The sequence below is a fragment of the Brachyhypopomus gauderio genome, chromosome 18 (assembly GCF_052324685.1).
Source record: "Brachyhypopomus gauderio isolate BG-103 chromosome 18, BGAUD_0.2, whole genome shotgun sequence".
Taxonomy (NCBI): Eukaryota; Metazoa; Chordata; class Actinopteri; order Gymnotiformes; family Hypopomidae; genus Brachyhypopomus; species Brachyhypopomus gauderio.
In genome coordinates this window covers 17,767,535-17,790,085 of record NC_135228.1, presented here as the reverse complement: position 1 = coordinate 17,790,085, position 22,551 = coordinate 17,767,535, and the positions used below count along the sequence as shown (strand labels likewise).

Below are 22,551 nucleotides of genomic sequence, written 5' to 3'. Positions count from 1 at the left end.
TAAATAATTCACCAGTCCCCCTCTCCATCTCTCCACCTACAGGAATGCAGTGGGGTAGAGAGGAGAGACAGGGTTTAGGGTGACGCCATGATACCTGTGTCTCATCCATTATTTAGGATGAATAGATGGTTTTTGTATCTTTCCATTACACTACAAATAGTAGGACTAGCACTAAGAAATATGAAATCATCACTGTACAACACACGGATTCAAACATATCTGAATGACAATGATCTTTTATTTGTAAAAAAAAAACAACAACACAAAATGAATGCAATCATTAATAATGAACTAATATCAGTAAATATCTAGATGAAAATGATGACACATTTGCCCCATTTTGGTCAGTACACATTAAAATGGACAAACTACAATAGTTTATCTTACAATTATATGGTACCTTGGAACTTTGATGCCATTTATCCCTATAATTGTGAGTGTGTGTGTGTGTGTGTGAGTGAGAAGATATATTTCCTTCATTTATATACACAGCTTGTTGTTAACATGCACATTTTTATTTACATTGTATATATTTTTAACAATTGGATTTTTGTAACATAAAATACAATGTGCCATTTTGGTAAAATGTACCATAATGTAAACAGGTAAAACAGGATGTGTACATACAGAACAAAATACAGCACAAGCAGCAAATACCCTTTCAACACTCAGACAGAACATGGCAGGAACCTGAGTGATAAACACTGTAATACAAAAATAATGCAGCATTGGTGCTGGTTTAAAATATCAAGTTTCAGGGTTTTGAAAGTTGTGAACAAGATGAAATACAAATGAGCAAATCCTAAACACAAGTTTATCATAAATGCATGAATCTAATATGTAAAATGTATTATTGTTTGAATGCACTGTGCAGAAATCATGCCTGAATGTAAAGATGTTTTTAATATAGTCACACTTCATTTGCTGGCTGGAGTGTCCTGGTCCATCGACTATAGTCCAATCATAGAGATAGAGAAAATTGTTTAAAAACTTTTATTTGAGCTCATTCACATGTTAAAAAACTCACATGTTAAGAATAAGATAGAATAAGAATGAAGTAAAAATGATTCTGAGAGCATGAGACAATAACGGAGTTTGGACGTGCTCATACGTACTGCTCCTGAGGAATGGCATGCGTGGTGTTGGGTGGTGTGGTGTATGTGACCGTGACACCGTCAGCGCTGGGCTGGGCGTAGGGGATCTGGGGTAAAAAGGCGAGAGGCCGTCGGACGGGAGGAGAGTGCTGTAGCGTGCGGTCATCTTTACTACACGCCAGGCGGTAGCTTACACAGTCAGCTGTGTTGGGGATCTCATCATACAGTTTCCCATGGCTCTGTGAGAAACACACACAATTAGGACTGTAATAGCAATTATAATTCTCTCCCACAGCAGTCAGTCTCGTACTCAAACCTACATTCATGCATCACGTTTATATTACTACGAGGTGGAAGAAATATGACTCTCCTCCTTTAGAACTGAAGGCATGTTAGCCAAGTCTGTTCACCAGTAGGGGGCGCTCTCTATTTAGACACAGAGCCTAAAACACTTTTATACTGTCAGAGAGGCATCAGTCCCATCCCACTGTTCAGCCATGTAAACAAGCTAATGTAATCAACAAGCAAAAATAGAAAAAAACAAAAAACAAAACAAACTGTGCCTGAGTGTTCTTCTGCTACCTGGAAGTCCTCTACTGGTTTCTGTGTAGACGAAGGCTTTGGACAGACTGGAGTTGAGGTGTCCCTGTTGAGAGTAAAAACATCAAAACTTTACTCAACTTTACTTCACTTTACTCAACTTTACATTACTCTACTTTACTAGCTTCAAAAACATTTCAGCAAAAACATTCTTCAGCTGTGAATAGGCAGAATAAGATCCAGTGAAAACAGATATTTCTAATGACACCTTTGCATCATTAAAATGTATCACTCCTCTAATCCATCCAAGATGAAGGAGGGGTGTGTTTTAGCTGTAAATGTATCCTACGTGTGTCTATACCACAGTATTTGAGACGGCAGTTGCAGGGTACCTACGAGTCACTGTCGGCCTTCCTCGGTTTGTTCTGCTGCTGCTTTTTGACCAAGAATGCAATGCCTAGTACACTGAGGATCACGCCCAGGGCAACCAACCACCCAAGGATCCCCATCACCCGTGCCTCTCCGTCTGCTAGTGGGTTCTCTGTGAAAAACAACAGTGCTTGGGGTTTGCCTGCCACCACGCACAATGGCCGTCATACGCGAGACGAAAACAAATAAACCAAAGGTTCACCTCCTGAACTGATTTAGAAACTCAACAGCAATGGTCTCAAATATCAAAATGTATATTTGTAGAAAAAATGTAGACGAAACAGCTTTCCACTCAGAGAACTGCCAGTGTTCTACTGTTCTGTGTTGGGTTCAAGTCAAGAGGACAAAGGACACATGCATTTCCTGTTGGAATATGTGTCCTAATTTTGTGCCAACTCACCCCTTAAATTGGGCATTCATGTGAGTTTTCCCTTAGGCAACCACTGCAAACCTGTCTAAATCATAGAGTGCTGCAGTGGGTTTAGAAGGACAATAGTTGAAGGCACAGTGCCTCCAGCAAGAACAAAAACACATCCAGTCACAAATGATAAAGCCCACAGCATATCTGTGGTCCATAACACATCTGCTAACTAAGTATTTCACTGGTTTTCAGAACTGAAAATGGTCCATCAGAAATACTTCTCCATATGTTTCCAAGTATTTTTAAAATATTTTATTTGCAAATGAACATGTTTAAGACAAAAAGCTTCACAAATAAGTTCACTCAATATGAGCACAGAACATTTACAAACAAGAACAGAGGCAGACCACAAGTTAATTTGTATACTATTATCATCAAATGACAGTGAAACAGTGAAAGCAAAATCAAAGTTCACTGACTGCACAATAGTATATATTTATTCTTTTCACCAATACTGACATGGTATTAACCAAATTTATGGCTAAATAACATTTAATAATATCCATCGAAAACGTTAATGAAACAATAAACAATTGTAAATAGTTATAGATTTACCCACAACACACATACATTGTTCTAGATCTTTTACTATACCATTTTCCACTCATCCAGATCCATAAAAGACCACTGATAGGCAAGCATGTCTATAAGTGAAATATGGTTTTTGGGTTTTCTGTAATTAACCATCTCAGCAATTAACCATAAATTCAGGAAAATATAGCTCTTGTTATTTGGTAGAACACGTTTCAATTTTTTTGGCATGATAAATAATAGAAGATATCATGGACAACACCCACCTGAGCAAGAAAAAATAATAAATAAACAATGAACATTTCTAATGACTATTAATACCAAGCACTGATACAGTACAACATATTTCTTGCCAAACTGAAATGAAAATAAATAAACAATAAATGGCTAAAGGAGCTTGTACGAGCGTTTAACACATAAACGCTAGCTGTGGCCTCAGTACAGAGCACATTTACTCAATATGTTGAGACCACTTGAATAATTAAGCCCCAATCCACCAAATTAAACAAACTGAAAGCTTGTACAACTGCAACACATTGATTTTTAATTTGTCAAATTTGTTTTTGTTTATAAGTATGTTTATAATCATGCCTGTAGCATTTGAGCAAACAAACTTCATAAAATTGACAATAGCTAAATTACCAAAAACATAAGACGGCCTGATATTTGTGATAGATGACAGCCCAAGGATGCCTTTGAATGCTGTCTTTAACACAGTGACAATGCAATTACCTGAAGAATCCCAGTCCCATCCCAATGAAAAAAAACATAGCTGACCTTTCATATGACCCTTTGGAATGATTGAATGAATGAATTACCCCTTCCACTGACTGTGTCAAAGGTGATCTCCTTTTGATACTGCTGGGTAATAGGCTATCCCAGCGTGATCCTGCCAGTGTCTCTACTGTACACATGTGCCAATACATGACCTCACTAACAAACAGCTTCCAGCTGCTTTTGACATAATTAAGTATAGCTTCTTTAATTTACAACCAACTCTACAAAACAAGGACTTTGTGTGGCAATACAAGGAATTGTATGCTGGCTCGTAGCCAGCCCGTGGACCTCTGTAAATGTTTTTAGAAGTAAAAATAAAGTTGAAGGAAACACAGCTGAAAAAAACGTCAGCGGTTGTCCCCGGTTGTCCCCGGTTGTCCCCTGGCATCATTAGCACTTCCACGGACAGCACATACCATTCAGTAAGACAAGGCAAAGATTGTTACGCCATTACCTGTGAGAAATACTGAAAACACTGTTGTCTGCTACAGTGTTTATGGCACTATTACGGATCATCTCACATTCCTGACAACATAGTTGCGTATTCAAACTTCTTATCTGACAGTGTAAGTAAAGTATCCAAATTCCAACCTTGAGCCTCCTACTGTTGACCATAAAACTCACAAGTGAAGACATTAGCCTTCGCAGACTGGGGTTAGTCTATGTGTAGGACATCTTGTACCAAAACAAAAAATCCTTAAGTGTTTTCTTTGCAAAGTCTCTGTGAATGGCTTTTACCCCAAAACACCTCAAAACACATTCCTCTATAGGGATGAGCTAGATAAGTATAAATCAGATCTCTTTTTTTCTATGGGGTATGGTGTAATACCAGCCACTAAAATTCATAACTATAACACACTTATTAGCTGTTACACATTTTGTGCCCTCTTTTGTGCCCTATCTGTGTGATCCTGTAATGTGCATTTCGGTCATTTAATGCCAATCACATCATGGATTGCACAACCAAACAGCAGTTACCACCTAACCACTTAAATGAGGCACTGCAAGGTAAAGAGTTGGTGTTTTTGTATTGTGACAAGACATCAGAACCCAGCACAACTATTTCTGTGTTGAAGATGTGCTACAGTTACCGTGAATCATTACAGATGTCCTTGATATTTGTAATACTGTATGGTATGAAATGGATATGATCATTGGCAGAAGTCTCTGCACCTTTTTCAATAAGTAAACAACTTTTTCAGTGTCTTTAGAGTTGTTGCATTTATTTAGATTGAGTTTAGTGTTATTTATGTGATGTAAATATCCTGGGAAGGAACTGTGGATGCTCTGGTTATAAACAGTGACCTCTATTCTTTTGTGCTCTTGAGTTTGTAGTTGATCGCTATAAGATGTCTCTTGGTCTCCTTTGACAAGCATAGCTATAATGTGTATAGAAACCTTAAAATATACCTTAAATAAAAATGTTTAAAAAATGTGCTGTTATAAAAACACTATAGCTGATACAAGAAGGTGAGTAATTGGTTTAAATGTTCTTCATCTTTCAGTCAGTGGTCATTACTCTGAACAACCAGAATATTCTAACAGGAGCAATAAGCCTTAAGCTGTTCAGAAATACTGACAATATTGAATGTCTAAAATACTAAAGCGTTTTGCATTTGACAAAATGCATGCCAAATCAGAAGCAAGACCTGTGACTGAAAGAACATTTTAAACCAATCTACTCTGGACAATAGGTACATGCTGACAGGAGCAATTTGTTTAATGCAGCTGGAAGTCATTTTAGCAGAACATGCTAACGTCCTAACTTTCTCCAGGCTTGGCCACCACAGGGGCCTTTGCCACTCCTGCCTTTTAATCCCACACCCTCTACCTAAATGACCCTCCCAAAGCCCCTTCCTTAACCTGCCATGTCCTGCCCAAATATATGCAAAGACATTTCTTGTAAAGAGGATTTCTGACTGATTAACTTCACCAAACTTTAGTGAAATTTTTTGTTGCTGACTACACAGCAGAGAGTCACGGAGTGTTTTCTCACTTGGAGCCATTTTTGCTTGTGTAGCATTAAGTAAAAACGACCCATATTTTTTCAGTTTTAAAGCTACAGTCACTAGCACGTCTAGAGGGGGCATGAAGGAGAAGGTTTGATGGCTTTGTAAAGATAGTTAAAGTCACATACAGAAATGATCCCCAATGTTTATTTTTTCACACATACCACTCCTCTTTGGAGATCACAGAACCGTCCATTTGAGGCACCATATCCACTGAGATTTCCATTTCAGCCCCATAATTATACAGATAACTCCGCTCTCCATATCTAAAAGCCTTGTTTTCCACCACTGAGCTGTAGGCCTTCATCCCGTGTTCAGGGTACATATGGAACTCCTGAATGCGTTCATCTAACCGTAGGCCTCCATGTGGTTCTGACTTCTTCTCATCACCCAAGGGGTAGCTCAGGCTCTGGGGCAGAGAGGGAAGTGACTGCAAGCTGCCAGCTTTGCTGAAGCCATTGCCCAGGACTTGTTTCTTGGTGTTATAATCTCCTTTAAATGTGCGTCTTTGGTGATTGATGAACACTGCCAGCAGTGTGAGCGCTGCCAGCAGCACCATAGCACACACAACAGCTCCAGCAATGGCAGCACCTGCTCGCTGCTGTTCCTGAGAGACCCCATGCGACAAGCTAGGGAATTCTGGGTAGGGAGAGATGGAAGGGAACAGAGTATAAGTGTTCCTCTAATAAGCCCCCCCCTCCCCCATAAGATGATGGCAATATAAAAAAGGAAGCAAATGGAGGGAAAGTGAATGACTGTTCCTGACAGGAATCACTCAGGACGAAGAGATGCAGCCACAGAGCAGGCAGGTGGCATCAAGGATCACTGGAGTTATGGAAGATCCCAGTTTCTAGAGAGCACGTTCAACATTACCAGAAAGCAAGAGGTGAAACATGACAAAACTTGCGAAAGGGAGTTCGAGAAAAGTGGTGAATGGGCACACGGCAGATCGAGCACCAGTGAACCATGCAGCTCGAAGAACACAGATGAAGCAGAACTGATAAGATGCCAACAGACACAAAGCACTAGCATGATATATTAACTGGTCATCTATTTTGGTGAATGACCATAAAATGTTTTAGAGGCAATCCACGACAATACAGCAAAAAAAATAAAATAAAAAATCTTTAGCTTTCTCATAACATCATAACAACTCAACACATCAGACATGCCAAGCAGCTGGGCACATGCATTCAAGCGGTTTGAGTGCTAGGACACAGCGCTTACCTGTTACCGTGACCTCCACCGATGCTGACCCCGTGCCAACGCTGTTGGTGGCATCGCAGACGTACGTGCCTGCAAGCTCATAGCCTACAGCACCTTTGAAGATCAGTGAGTCCTCACGCAGCTCCGCGTCCTTCGGCATGGTGCCGTTCAGACTGAGGAGACAGAAGTCGGTTTCAAGCTGCATGATGTTGAATTTCTGAGAAAGGAATTCTATATTGTGTTCAGCATTATAGAATTAAATAAACATTCTATAATGGAATGAAGAAATATCAGTGGTACATAAAATTAATAAAATATTTACTGATTCAGTTCTAAAAACGTAGATTATGTTGCCATTTGGGAAGAGCTAAATGATTATTATACCTTTAATGCACATACAATACACATATACTATTCACATGGTTTGACTACATATTTTTACTCATCTGATCATGCCATATACTTACTATCTCCATTGAAAGAAAGAGACAGCTGGGTTAGCATCAGCTAGGCAAGTTAGCTGAACATTCTCACGGTTTATATACCAGTCTCCATCAAATCCTTCAATTATCACTTCAGGCTCATCTGTGGACGACAACATTTCATTCTTAAAAATTAGGGAAAAAGTCCTGAACTTTCCAGTTCAGTCAAATAGTAGTGTGATGTATGCTTAAGTTAGTGCACTGGTCATGGTGCTTTTGGGAAACAAAGTGGTGTGACACAGCACTGAGAGAGCTCTGCACTGGATGTCTGCAGATGAGCACAGTTAATGATTTCCCAGTTTAAGTAATTAACAAACCTGCTGACCTCTGGACCTCCAATATGGAGAGAGATTAGTCTCAAAACTGCTTAAAAATGTGTACAGTTGTGGTCAAAAGTTTACATACACTTGTAAAAAACATAATGTTATGGCTGTCTTGAGTTTTCAATAAGTTCTACAACTCTTATTTTTCTGTGATAGAGTGATCGGAACACATACATGTTTGTCACAAAAAACAGTCATAAAATTTGGTTCTTTCATAAATTTATTATGGGTCTGCTGAAAATGTCACCAAATCTGCTGGGTCAAAAATATACATACAGCAACATTAGTATTTGGTTACATGTCCCTTGGCCATTTTCACGGCAACTAGGCGCTTTTGGTAGCCATCCACAAGCTCCTGGCAAGCTTCAGGTCGAATGTTTGACCACTCTTCTTGACAGAATTGGTGCAGTTCAGCTAAATGTGATGGTTTTCTTGCATGAACCTGTTTCTTTAGCACTGTCCACATGTTCTCAATGGGGTTTAAGTCAGGACTTTGGGAAGGCCATTCTAAAACCTTAATTCTAGCCTGGTTTAGCCATTCCTTTACCACTTTTGATGTGTGTTTTGGGTCATTGTCTTGTTGGAACACCCAACTGCGCCCAAGACCCAACCTTCGGGCTGATGGTTTTAAGTTTTCCTGCAGAATTTGGAGGTAATCCTCCTTCTTCATTATCCCATTTACTTTCTGCAAAGAACCAGTTCCACTGGCAGCAAAACATCCCCAGAGCATAATACTACCACCACCATGCTTGACAGTAGGCATGGTGTTCCTGGGATTAAAGGCCTCACCTTTTCTCCTCCAAACATATTGCTGGGTGTTGTGGCCAAACAGCTCAATTTTTGTTTCGTCTGACCAGAGAACTTTCCTCCAGAAGGTTTTATCTTTGTCCATGTGATCAGCAGCAAACTTCAGCCGAGTCTTAAGGTGCCTTTTCTGGAGCAAGGGCTTCTTTCTTGCACGGCAGCCTCTCAGTCCATGGCGATGTAAAACACGCTTGACTGTGGAGACTGACACCTGTGTTCCATCAGCTTCCAAATCCTTGCAGACCTGCTTCTTGGTGATTCTTGGTTGACTCTTGACCATCCTGACCAATCTCCTCTCGGCAGCATGTGATAGCTTGCGTTTTCTTCCTGATCGTGGCAGTGACACAACTGTTCCATGCACTTTGTACTTGCGTATAATTGTCTGCACAGTTGCTCTTGGGACCTGTAGCTGCTTTGAAATGGCTCCAAGTGACTTCCCTGACTTGTTCAAGTCAATAATTCGCTTTTTCAGATCCACACTGAGTTCCTTTGACTTTCCCATTGTAGCTTTTGTAGCTGAGTCTAATCACTGGGTCAAATGAGCCCTATTTAAATGGGCTCATGAGAAGTCAACAGCTGTAGTCAATCAGAATCACTTACAAGAAGTGAAGAGGCCATGACATGAAGCTAATTTGATTGACACAACTCGCTACATCACCAAAATTGACAAATTTTGTTGCTGTATGTATATTTTTGACCCAGCAGATTTGGTGACATTTTCAGCAGACCCATAATAAATTTATGAAAGAACCAAATTTTATGACTGTTTTTTGTGACAAACATGTATGTGTTCCGATCACTCTATCACAGAAAAATAAGAGTTGTAGAACTTATTGAAAACTCAAGACAGCCATAACATTATGTTTTTTACAAGTGTATGTAAACTTTTGACCACAACTGTAAATGATAATCCTCCAAGACCTGAGCTGGGTACCACAAATTAGTCTAACTGACTTCTTGGTCATTTCATTTCTCAGTGGAAGGTGGCAGGGTCTGCTTACATTGCACGTTGAGGGTGACGCTGTCCGTGTACTGGTCGTCGTTGTAGGTGGAGACGCAGGTGAGCTGCTGCTGGTGGGTTGCTCTACTGGGCACCACCATGTAGTCACTGCGCACTGTGATCGTGCCGTCAGCATTCAGGACCTCCTTCGTGTCGCCTTCTCCGTTTAAATCACTCTCCCACGTGATCACGCTTGCGGGCTTCCCATTGGCTGAGATGCACGTAGCCACGGTCATTTTCTGAGCCTTAGGCCCTACCACTATAATGGGTTTGCTCAGGGTCGTCCGGACCATAGGACGAGCTACAGGATAGAAATGAAGGAAGAGAAACATACATCAGTGGAACAATACTTTTTTATATTTGTTAATAAAACTTGAAAGGCCACATGGCACTATTTTCTTTTTTTTTATTTGTTGACTTTGAAACTTTTAAAATGTAAAAGAAGGCTGTTTAAGACAAAAAAATGCACTAATTAAAGATTCTCTTCCATAGTGTTGCAAACCTCCCAGTAAATTCTCATGCAGCAGTATCTTCACTCTTTAATCCCAAATATAGAACATAGAGCTGATAAACAGAATACTGTCTGTGTTATAAATCTGTGTCCTTCATGACACCAAGTCAGCCATTTTATTTAATATTAATCATATTGTCCTCCATATTGATAACAAAGGCCTATGAATGTAGCTTAAAGCACTTTCTCATTTATGCTATTGCCCGAGGTATAATATACATAATAGTTGACAAAATCTCCAAAAGTTGACATCATCTTCCCTGCTTGTTTGAGGAACATGCTAGAACCTACCATAAACCGTGAGGTTCACCATGTTCTCCCTGTTCCCCGCAGGGAAGGTGGTGTATTCGCAGATATACGCGGCCTCGTCTGTCAGTCTCAGGTTGTTGAGGACGATGGTGGTGTCCTCTAGGGACGGCGTCCTTCGGCGCACTGCTGGACTCTTGAATCTCACGCGATCTCTGAAGGGTGACAGCACGGACACACCCAGGGTGGGGTTGGCGATGGCCACGTTCTGCTTGGTCCCGTTGAGGAGCCTCTGCCAGGTGACCTGGGAGATTTTTACGGGCGGGTTGCTGTTAATGAAACTGCAGCGCAGCTCCACCTGTGAGCCGACGTAGCCCGACATGTCGCTGTCCATTTGGACCAGCTGGCCACTTCCACCTGAGGACCGGAGAGGCGAGATTTACCATTAGCCGTGTCTGGAAATCCATGCAGGAAGATCCTTACCAAATCTTGCACACATATATATATATATATATATATTCCTGTTATATTCCTGTTTTGCATGCTCCTTCAGGTTATATATATATATATATATATATATATATATATATATATATATATATATATATATATATATAACCTGAAGGAGCATGCAAAACAGGAACCTGTCAACAGAGCTGCGGTCAATAAATAGGAAATTTAATGAGGACTGGCCAACATTTCATTGACAGATGTGTTTTGCAAATACAGTTGTGTTCAGACATTTACATACACTCATCATGGATATGAATGTTATGGCAACATTAAACTTTCAATAATTTATTTGAACTTTGAGCTTTTTCTGGGGCAGAATGATTGCACAAATATTGCCATGACATAAGTATATGTAAATTTCTGACATGAACTATACATATACAAGCATTCTCTCTCCTAAGCGTATCTTGTTCTGATTAACAGTTGCTATGAATATTTACTGCATCTTAATCCTTTTATAGTTATTTCATGGTATGAGTATTACAGAGAAGGCCCTGAAGATAGTATGTGAGTTTGTCTAAAAATAGGTGGGTTTAGGAGCTCATGGTTGTCATGACAGTCCCAAGGAACGAGGTACACGCCCATACACACACCTAATCAAGCCCCGCCCCAATCCCAATCACATTGCTATAAGACTCACCTGTTGCTTGTTCAGTTTCCCCTTCCTGTTTCAGACACACAGGTACCTACTATCAGTACTATACTTTTCAGCCCTATGTAAAACTATAGCAGCCAATTTCTAACCTTAAATCAGACTGTGATGTGTTGTCTCTTATATAACATTTACCATAAAAAAAGTTTACCACACTACATAAAGTTTACCATAAGGAGAGAGTAGTAGCATTATTTGTTCAGCTAGTCTGATTTGGTATTTTTGAGGAATAGAAAAAAAGACAAAAATGTACAGGCAAAAGATTTATTGAACAATTTATTGGTAAGAGAATGCAGAGTAATAAATGTGAAGAGTAATAAATAACTCCCTTCATATTCAAATAATCTCTTAATAATTTTTCAGACTGTGTTAAATGATGCTTACATTAACCCTGCACAAAAAAGCAAGAGGGGGAAGGTATGTGCTATGAGGTAAATGGCTCTGGCAGACATTATGAAGGAGAATGCCCTAGTTTAGAGCCGGCGACAGGGCGGGTGCTAAGGGGATTGATGGCTTGACACCTGGGCCATTTGTGAATGCTCTCTTGGCAGTCAGTGCTGCAAGGATAAACTTTCAAACCTGCGTGAATACATAAGCTAGTGAAGAACCTGCATAATGGGGACAATTACAATTCCAAGGACTGATTTCAAAATTCAGGGCTTCTAATCTGAAATATCATTTTACGAAAACAAGATTAACACTTAAAAATGTACATAAATGTGCATAATAATACCCAATCATATATTTTCATTAATCAGTGTTAACTTCTATTATATTCTGACATGGGTATTGAAAATGGTACGTTTGGCATTTTGGACTGTATGTCCATCCCTAAAATCACTATAAAATACAGCAAGTGGTGGCTTTATAGAGAGCAAAGGAGGGAAGAAAAACAATGTCACCTCATAGGGCGCAGAGCTGTGGGCCCACGACTGGAAAGGCCAGACACAGCACAGTGTAGTGCTTTATCTGCTCTACAGCACCTGCTTGATATTTAGCCAATGAATTGCAGGTGTGTGTGAGCAGGAAAACCAATAAACTAGCGTTCCCAGGACCGGAGACTCAGCACTCTTAACCTTGAATGTATTTAACAGATAATGAGCCCACCAACCTGATAGCAAGTTTAAATGTTAACACAAAAGAGCAGGACAATGTAGTTCTTCGATTCTTCTATTGCTAATATGGAAAACACGTTATCTAAACACACAATCTAATTGTTTTTAAAGGAGGAAAACCTCCATTTTATTAGGCCATTGCTGATGATAAATTCTGTGCCAAAAAACAGCTGTCACGGTTGCCCATCTCCTGGCAGCAGTTCCCACAGCAACGCCTAGTCACATGTTCCCTTGTAGCTTCTGTTCTTGTTCTGCCCCTTGTTCAGTTGTTTCCCACCCTTGAATTGTTCTTGTTTCTCATTTTCTTTGTCTTTCTATTTATTCCCTGTGTTTTCTCATCTTCTTTGCTGGTAATTGCAAAAAAGACTCTTTTCATGGTCCTCATCTCCGTGTTACACGTCTGTCTTCTGTGTCCAGCCTCGTTTTTTGGTCCACTGTTAGCTTGTTCTGTGTTTGCTTTGCCCCATCAGCCTGTTAGTTTTCTATTCTGGTTTCACTGTGTTTAGTGTAAGTGTTTTGTTTTCTCATGTTCATTATGTATTCCGGGTTTGTTCCTTTATCTGAATCCCCTGGTTGTTTGACCCTGAATCTTCCTCATTACTGTGATTCTGGATTTTGCCCTCAATGAAAGTCGCTCTTCTCAGAATGTGTATTTTTCCTCCACTCACTCTTCATTATAATAGTTCAACACTGATAAAGGTTTATTATATAACAAATAAATAACATGGATAGTCTGGACAAACACCGACCAATTCACAACAACCAACTTTCTTTTTAGCTGTGAACAATTTCATGGATCAACCAGGGAACAAATGTATTCACTCACTCACAAATGTCTAAAATGATGTATCATGTCCACAAGAGGAAGCTAGCCCTGGTGCGTTATCGTCATTGATGGCTAAGTTACCTTGAAAAAGTAATCCGATTACTGATTACTGATTACTCCTTTTAAAAGTAACTTAGTTACGTTACTGATTACTTGATTTTAAAAGTAACTACGTTAGATTACAAGTTACTTTAGTTGTTACATTCAGCAGCAAAATTAATTTTTCCAATACTCACTTTATTGGAAGTGCATTTTTAACAGTAACAATGTATTGAAGCAGGTTCGGTAACCGAGGCAGAAACTGCTTAATCCAAAAATCCCGAGGAGGGAAACTTTATTGATAACGCAACCCTGGTGCGCGCAGGCCCCGCCCCCCCAGTGTCACTTAAAGGGCCAGACTCCTTGAGTGGCCAAGTGTCCGTTAGTGAATTCACCGTGAGCAGTAGTAGTCGCTACAGTATCTCCAGACATTACGTTTGTGTAGCTGCACGGTATTATTTGTACATTTATTTGTAAACGTAATACAAGTGAACTGTTCAGTCAGACAGCTACTTGTGAAACGAAATACCATTACAATTTCAAGCAATTTAAAGTAGGCTACATTAGTCAAAATTCCAGCACTTTTCAAACGTGGAACACAGTGCAACATTAAAATTCGTCAGGTAAATGTTCCTTCCCCTGTTTTTGAGGGGTGTTTCTTTACACTACCACATATCGTTACGGGAGGACACTGCAAAAAATGAATTGTAAAACGTGCTCGCGCTCTCACAGGGTCGAGCGCAGCGTGCGGAGTCGAGCGCTACGGTCAGACGCAAAAGTAAAACTGAGCCAAGAAGAAAGCAAAAAAATATATTTTTAGGGGTGGGCATAGATTAATTTTTTTAATCTAGATTAATCTCACTGAAATCTTGAAATTAATCTAGATTAATCTATATTAAAATGGCTCATATGCGTGCTACCCAAGTAATGACTAAAAGTCAGTTTTTGAGATAGGGTTTCTTAATACAGAGGGTGCATTAGACCAGGGGCTCGTCTCCTGTTTCCAAAATGCATCAATGACTGCTTGAGGAAGCTGTTCTACTTTGATACTTGAAGAAAAAACATGCTCAATAAAATGTAGGCTACTCGTTTATTCAGTTAAACATGAATTTGTAAGCCTACATACTGTACATTAAAAGGGGTTGATAACATGTTTATTCAGCTAAACATGATATTTGAAATGTAAGCTAACATTTAGTACATTTAACCTCATGGACGTAATTTGGGGGGGGACTTTTTCAAAAGCCGGTTTTGGTCCTCTGCAGTTTTAACGGTAAAAAATAAATATTTAAATAGCGACGAATCTAGCGCTAGGACCATGCAGAAAATGACCGCTCCGAGCTCGCTCCGGTAACACTTTACGTTCCTAAAAATGAATTTTCCATGAAGCAAACCTGGCGACTTCGTGGCCGCATCCATGTAAACACACGTACGATTTGTAATTCACAGGTTTGAAAACTCGTTCTCGCCCCTACTGTGCATTTTGGTTAGGAATACAGCCGAACTAAACTATCGAGTTAAAAGTCATCATAGTTTGCTTACCCATTTTGACCCAGTTCCCAACCCAACTTTAAGAATAGATTAACGGCGATAATTTTTATATCGCCCGATGAGAGTATCAAATTAACGAACGCCGTTAACGGCGTTAACGGCCCACCACTAATATTTTTACTAGGGAAAATAAAAATAGTAACGCACAGTTACGTGGATAAGTAACTTTAATCTGATTACTGCACTGGAAATAGTAGCGCGTTATATTACTCGTTACCGAAAAAAGTGGTCAGATTAGAGTAACGCGTTACTGACATCACTGGTTATCGTAAGTGACAAGTGTTTTTGCCCAGTCAACTTTTTTAACATGTTGAAAAACCAACACTGGTTCCATGTTAAAACTCACTAGCTGCTAAATCTGAATCAGACAGAGCAGTCCCAACGTAACCACTTTCGTGAGGACTTTTAAAGTTGACAGATGCTAACCCTGGACTCATCACAAGGCCCCGATGACCCAGCAGAAGCTGGGGCAGCTGTGCTTCGTAAGGCTGTTGTCATGGTACCGAGGACACAGACTAATGAGGTCTGAAAGCCCTCTGTAAAGGGGGGAGTCTGGCCGGCGTCCAAACTGCCGCTCTGCAGTCCTGTCCCTTATTTTAGCTCAACAACAAAAGACATCCACCTTTCCACACTGCAGGACGAGTCCAGAAAGAGCTCCCGCACAATCGCAGGAAACAGCAGAGACATGAAAGCACGTTTGCCCATTTTGACATTATGTGCTGTTATTTAGTTAACAGAAGGCCTGGGCCAAAGGCGACAGATAATGTTTTTATTTATTTATTTAGAAAGAAAAGACAAAGGTAATTAAGTACTAATTTAAAAATCAAGTTAATGCTTGATTCTTTCATAGATAATATTTGTCAAATTGCATGTCTGTAGTAGACAGGGTACAAGTGGTCCCATGCTGCATATATTTAATATACACATCCAATCTAGAAATGTGCATGTCATACACATATGACCTCATCACCTTCCTCTCGGCATGTGGTTTGATGAGCTCTGTGGCTGAGCTGATTAAAAGCTTTGTGGAATTAGAAGTACATTTAGCCTGCAACACCTAGCGCCTTGCTGAATGCATCTACATTTGACAGCTAGTGTGTAAACTTTGTCATTTTTAAATTTGGTATGAAGAGGCCCTGAAATGTAATGTAGCACAAACTAAATTCTATTCAAACAATACCGAATTTTACACACAAGGAAATTACATCATTCTTAATTCACAAATCTACACAAAAGTTAAAAAGGCAAAATGGAAGAACACTCCCTTCTCCTCAAAACATCCACATTCATCTCTATTTCAAGCAGAAAGTGTTTGACTGAGAAACTGAGAAAATGTCACAGTTTGCCCTCCTGGCATTATGGTTCCCAGTGACAATGCTCCATGTTTTTCTTTCACTTTCCTATCTAGCCACGAGCTTTCTGCCTCTCATCTGTGTCTAGTTTGTTACACCTCCCTTGTGTAACCGGCCCAAAGTGGTTTGCTTTCATGATCCCATGTTCCTTGCATTTTGTTTTGGGTTTAGTTCAGTTTCATTAGCTTTCCTGTTTGCTCTGTTGATTTCCATTGCTCTTTTAGAGCGCCTCATTGCGTATGTATCCTATCTCTCACTTTGTCTCTGCCAGGGTGTGACACAAAAGCAGTGGCAAATGGAATTGAATTTCACCTGAGCAGAAGTTCTAATGCTGCACACCAAGGCTCTTATCTTCTGCCATGATCTCTGGAACCAGTGGGGTTTCACACAGGAGCTGAGCTGAGCTCCAATGGTCCAGGACAGCTCTGATATTCACACATCCCATTCCAAGTCATGTCTGACAATTGCATGAACCACCAGAAAAAACTCACAGATGCTTCCAATGGCATTTCAATATCATAATTGCATCTATAGTTCCAAACTGCTCGAATCAGTTGCTCTAGGTCTTAAACAAAACAACATTCAGTATTCCTTTAAAGGCATGTTGTGTGAACAAACAGATGAGAGATTTCCCAAAGTCTGTTTTTGATCAAGAGAACTCCACCAAGAATTTGAAAACCCCAAATGAAAGTCTTTTATACTGTACGGATCTACTTTTCCTGTACAGTTTAAAAGGTACCATGAGCAATGACACTGCATGTAAGGTCATGTTACATTTCTGTCATATACAACATAACATGCAAACAAATACTTTCATTCACTTTTATTTCAGTCATTCTGGAGGTTTGCCCATGTTCAATTTTCAACTACCAAATGATCAGTGTTTAAAGTTAGAACTGTAATCTAAGGTTTGAAGCTACAGTAGTGACCACATTAATAAATCATTATATCAATATAGATAATGCATTTCACCTGTGACAAAACAGACATTGGGCAAGTATCAACCTGAGAGGTCATAGGTCAGCATATGCTTCTTAAAAAATTAGCCTCCTAAACCACTGACCACACTCTTGTGAGAATGTTATCCATTTTGAAACTAAACATGAATTCTTACATAAAGAAATGATGTCTGATACATATTATTCTATATTTTAATGTGAGACATCTGTTTATGGAATAAAAAGGGCACCACATACCTACAGCTTTCTCAGAGCAAAATTCTGCCATATTTATCTGAAAAATTCAAAATAGCAAGTGAATCATGCGTAAGGGCCTTAAAGGCCTAGGAAAGGTCATCACCTCCTGCTGCATTCATATCCCCTGGTATTAACAAACCAACAAACATGACCTTGCTCATATTTCACATACAACTCAACAGAATGTTGCAGCCTTAAGCAAAGTACATACTTAATATGATGTGCCAGTAAGCCCCCCCAAGAGCTATTTTTATGAGGAATCGCATTAGGCAGGGTTATGCACACTTGACAGTAAAACTGACACTGTGTGTTATGACACCCCTGAGTCAAGCCTGAGTTCTGAATCTTTGGACCGATCACATGCACTGGATGCCCCTTGTCTTTGATGTAGAACACCGCCTGAACATGTTCTGAATACTCAATTCAATTCTAATTAGACATCAGACAATCCTAATTAGATATCACAATTGGACATTTATAATCCTGCTTTTTCACTAGCATTTCTTATGATTGGTTTTAGCTCGCACCCACTTAGCCGGGCTACGTCTGAGGTCCAGTGTGCTGTGATGTCTCCCTCATAACTGCTGTTGTAATTTATTAATGTATCAGTTGTCCAGAGCACCGCATTCAGGAGTGTGACATACGGCTGTGACCCAGGCACGTACTACACGACGTGTAGCTTACATCTTTGCTTCTGTTTGGATGTGGCTTACTGTTTTGACATGGTGATGGCTCAAAGCACAACAGATGGCAGGAGGATGCTCTGTGGCAGTTAAAGAGGGAGTGATGAGACCAGGAGGAAAAGTGGGTCAGGTCCAGGGGACACCAGCGATGTGTATCCACCACATACCCACCCCCTCGGGGGCAATGAGTATACTGAGTATTATCTCTCAGGTTTTCATACAACTGTGGAATGGTACTTTTCTGTCCCTGTAATTAACACTAATGTTCCAGTTGTACTTAGAGGAACATTTGGTTAAATTTCATGATTCTGATACAGATACAAGCCTTCATCACTGTCTAAAACAGGGGTGGGCAATTAATTTTTACAAGGGGCCACATGAGAAACCTGAATTGTGTCATAGGGCCACACAAACGAAAATGACGTCATTACAGTGGCCCCGCCCACCTCGCACGAACTTCCGCAAACGGTGGAGGCGTTTATACTTGCCGCGTGTTAGTATAAAGAAACACCCCTCAAAAACAATGGAAGGAACATTTACCTGACCAATTTTAATGTTGCTTTTTGTTTCAGATTTTGAAAAGTGCTGGAATTTAGGCTAAATACTTGAAAATGTTTGAAATTGTAACTACTTCGTTTCACAACAAATAGCCATCTGAATGAACAGTTTTCTTGTATTACATTAACAAATACGAGCCTCTTGTAATTCCAGGACGAAACATGGGAGAACGTGAAGACTTTAAACAACCATTAAATAATGTGATAAAAAAGCGAATTATTTTGAATAATTTCGAGTATATGTATAAATATTTAACTTAATTAAGTTTAACGTGCTGAGAAATATTGAAATGGACCTTGAAAGTGACGTACAAATGCTTTAATTCCACCTTGTTAAGGTGTATGAACCCTGCAAACATGACTTTGTCCATCGCGCTGAGGCGCGGCGTGCGCGCGAAGTGCACGACCTCGCGAATCAACAGCGCGCGAGGCCCTCGCGCACGGGCAGAGCCACCGCGATTACGTCATTTTCGCCGCGCGGACCCCCGCGATGCTCGCGCCGCGTCAAGTATAAACCAGGCTTAAACCTAGCTTTAAAGCACTTCTACGGCACTTTCAATGTCCATTTCAATATTTCCCAGCTGACTCACGTTTTCTCTAAGCTTGGTTTCTGGAACGGAAAACCCTGAGTTTTCATTAACTCTGAATTTACTTACCCGGTTCTTCACTGAATCCGCTTTCTGGAATACCCTCTGTTCAGTCAGCTATTTGTTGTGAATCGAAATACAGTTACAATTTCAAGCATTTTCAAGTACTTTAGCCAACATTCCAGCACTTTTCAAACCTGGAACACAATTCACAATTATAATTTGTCACGTAAATGTTCCGCCGTTCGCGGAGGTTCATGCGAGGGGTGCGGAGTCGCGCGCTACGTTCACTCGCGAAAGTATCAATTTTGCCTTAACTTGTCGCTGATCACCTTGCACAGCTCACACACAAGCACGTACATCCACACGGAATTAACAAAGACGTAGCGCTTTCAAAATAAAAGCGTCACAGTTGTATTGCACGCACGACATAGATATTTGTTACATTTATGATTGGCCTCTCGCGGGCCGGACAGGGACGCACAACGGGCCGTAGTTTGCCCAGGTCTGGTCTAAAAGAATAACCACTGCCCATGCTAACATAAATACCATCATGTGTTAATTATCCTGTGGAATACTATCTCACTGGTGCTGTACAGATAAAGCCAAACAAATAATAATAATACCAGAGTTGCTGGTGCATGGTTATGCATGCCAGGGATAATCAAATTATTCATCTGTCAACAATCTTGCAGAATAGATTTTCAATGGCATATCAATAAAGGTTGACATCAAAGATTCTCTTAACTACTACTACCAGCAATGTCATTTTGCCTCCGTGTATTTAATGTTATTCTTGGAGATCTAAAGCATCCTTTGGGAATTGTAGTATGTCTGCTTACTTTAGGGCACATTAGTATGATTCTCAAAAGATGGAATGTCCTCTTAAGGGATTGGGATGCAGAAGAGGACTGCAGGAAAATGAAGACCACTCACCTCATAATTTAATCCAGCACAGAGAGAAAATACTGAGTGGATTAGGCATATGTGACTTTTTAAAATGTATTTACTTATCGGGTCATTTCATGAGAAATGGAAATCTGAATGTAAGGGATTATTTCATCAGTATACACATATGCAGATTTTTCATTATTAAATCACAAGGAGTGCAAACAATGTGAGTCAACATTTTAGAACAATAAACCTTGTATTAGCCTTATATATAAAGCCTTATATTAGTACAATGGGATATACAAATACACACATAATAAGCATTTTGATTCCATTTGACTGAAAGCAACTGTGGGATCTGCTACTGACTGGCCTCCTGCTCAAGAGTCTCCTAAACCAGGCGTTACAATACCGCACGTCCAAGTCCTTAAAGTATTCTCATAAAGAATTTATTGTAATTCATTTTGCCACTAATGAATACATATACATTCAGCATAAAATGAGACAGAATGTGGGATGATAAATAAATATTAACATTAATGCTTGAGTAGATGACACACAGAAGCATAAATAAATCATAATTCCTTAATTCCTGCTCTGGTGAACTACATTTTCACAGCTGGTGTTCATCCGCTAGCCTACGCATTTGCTGTTACTGCCTAATCCTCCCTGCTGAAATTAAGATTTAGTATTAAAAAACAACACCCCTACAATGTACAATATCTCGCATACAGACAAACACACACACAAACACACACAAGCACACACAACATGCAAAAAACGTTTATCTTTGATTTCTCCATAACAGAATCATCAGTTATAGTATACGTTAAATAGGCCTATAAAGTGTATCATAATAATCATAATATGACATACTGCCAGTGTGGGAAAATACATAAATAACTGCAGTAAGAAAGTTGACATCCGTGTACATAGCACTGCCATAAAGTTTGTTTTATACTAAACTTTATATTAAATAGAATCGTTTGCTGTACATGTTGCATTAGCCTAATGTTATTACAGAAAGTCAGGTTCTCCATAATGAAACCTACAGACAGATACTGAATGAGTTGAAACGCCTAATTTTCAGTATGCAGTACTAATGGACTTTTCTCTTTGGGGCTTACGAACATACGTTTTATTTGACAGTATAATGCTCTTATTTTCGTATACATTCTTATAAAAATATACCTTATTCTGACTGTAATCTAACTTTAATATATACGAAACAAACCCCAGGCTCCTGAAACATATAGTTAAAATACCAATAGTTGCTTCAAGAAAATGATCCTATGATCTTACCTGATAATAGCAAGCCAAAAAACAGAGGAACCGCCAAAGTCATCGTGGGTGCGAATTCACACCGAGGGATGTTGCAGTGTGGTGAAGTCCAAGTTCGGTTATCTAAGAAATTGTTCAAATTCCCATAGATGTGGAGAAGTCTCTCACGGTTGAACACAAATGGCCTTGAGGACAGACAGGACTGCAACGTCCACACGGTCTCCGGGGATTACGGACTATGTCGCGCTTTGCCGCTTGCAACCGTCGGAAATGAACTTTCTCTTTGTGGGCGACATGTCAAACTAATTAACGTAGAGCGCAGAACACTGACATGAATGAAGTATAGGTCACAAAAACAGCCTATATGGTGACCTTTCTCCTCATTTCATTTGTACTGAAGTAAAAAGTCCGTATATATGTTAGGCTGTCCCTTTGCTCAATCCCTACAGACATCGCAAAGTAGTTTACAGGGAGCTTTGACATGCCGTCCTCCTCAGTCCGTGGACGAAGACTGTCAAAAAATGGAGCCAAATATCTCTTCTTTATAATTTCGCTGTTTCTCTTGGCGATTAAGGTGCATGAATGCGATTAGATGTAGTAGGTGGAGTTAAACTCAACAGCCGATTTGATGCCCTGTGAAAAAGCGTCTTCCAACGCTGAAATAACTAATGGCCATGGGCAAAATTGACGTACGCTAGTGTTTACTGTAGGATTTTATGCCATTCAGATAACTTTAAGAGTTTGTTACCTTAGCATAAATTGAAAACAACCTAAAATTACAATTGTGTAAATTCCTCAGGGATTGAGCAGTCATGGCCTGGCGGTTAGGGAACTGGTCTTGTGACCGGAGGGTCGTGGGTTCGATTCCCAGACAGGTCATGACTGAGGTGCCCTTGAGCAAGGCACCTAACCCCAACTGCTCCCCGGGCGCCGGG

The 22,551-nt window shown here is 40.0% G+C and overlaps 1 protein-coding gene across 2 annotated transcripts; it reads right to left on the bottom strand.

The window, feature by feature from the left end:
* Nucleotides 1–308: 308 nt before the first annotated feature.
* Nucleotides 309–22,247, bottom strand: nectin1a (nectin cell adhesion molecule 1a). 2 transcript variants are annotated; one of them, XM_076980133.1, is made up of 9 exons: nucleotides 21,638–22,247; nucleotides 10,419–10,790; nucleotides 9,618–9,917; nucleotides 7,475–7,592; nucleotides 7,029–7,180; nucleotides 2,031–2,175; nucleotides 1,677–1,740; nucleotides 1,116–1,333; nucleotides 309–950 (listed from the first exon to the last, which is right to left on the bottom strand). In XM_076980133.1, the coding sequence occupies exons 1-9, from the start codon at nucleotides 21,678–21,680 to the stop codon at nucleotides 911–913; spliced, it is 1,452 nt and encodes a 483-aa protein (XP_076836248.1). In that variant the 5' UTR covers nucleotides 21,681–22,247; the 3' UTR covers nucleotides 309–910. The 2 variants fall into 2 exon arrangements, with proteins under 2 accessions (XP_076836248.1, XP_076836247.1); XM_076980132.1 differs by lacking the exons at nucleotides 309–950; nucleotides 1,116–1,333; nucleotides 1,677–1,740; nucleotides 2,031–2,175 and adding an exon at nucleotides 2,740–6,440 and having other exon boundaries at nucleotides 21,638–22,245.
* Between the last annotated feature and the right edge of the window lie 304 nt (nucleotides 22,248–22,551).

Bases quoted from the DNA above. Each gene is read 5' to 3' on its own strand.
- nectin1a (XM_076980132.1), bottom strand. From the start codon at position 21,680: ATGACTTTGGCGGTTCCTCTGTTTTTTGGCTTGCTATTATCAG. The intron at 10,791-21,637 runs GTAAGATCATAG...TCCGGTCCTCAG, and splicing joins TTTTGGCTTGCTATTATCAG to GTGGAAGTGGCCAGCTGGTC. The intron at 7,181-7,474 runs GTAAGTATATGG...CTGTCTCCTCAG, and splicing joins TCTTTCTTTCAATGGAGATA to TCTGAACGGCACCATGCCGA.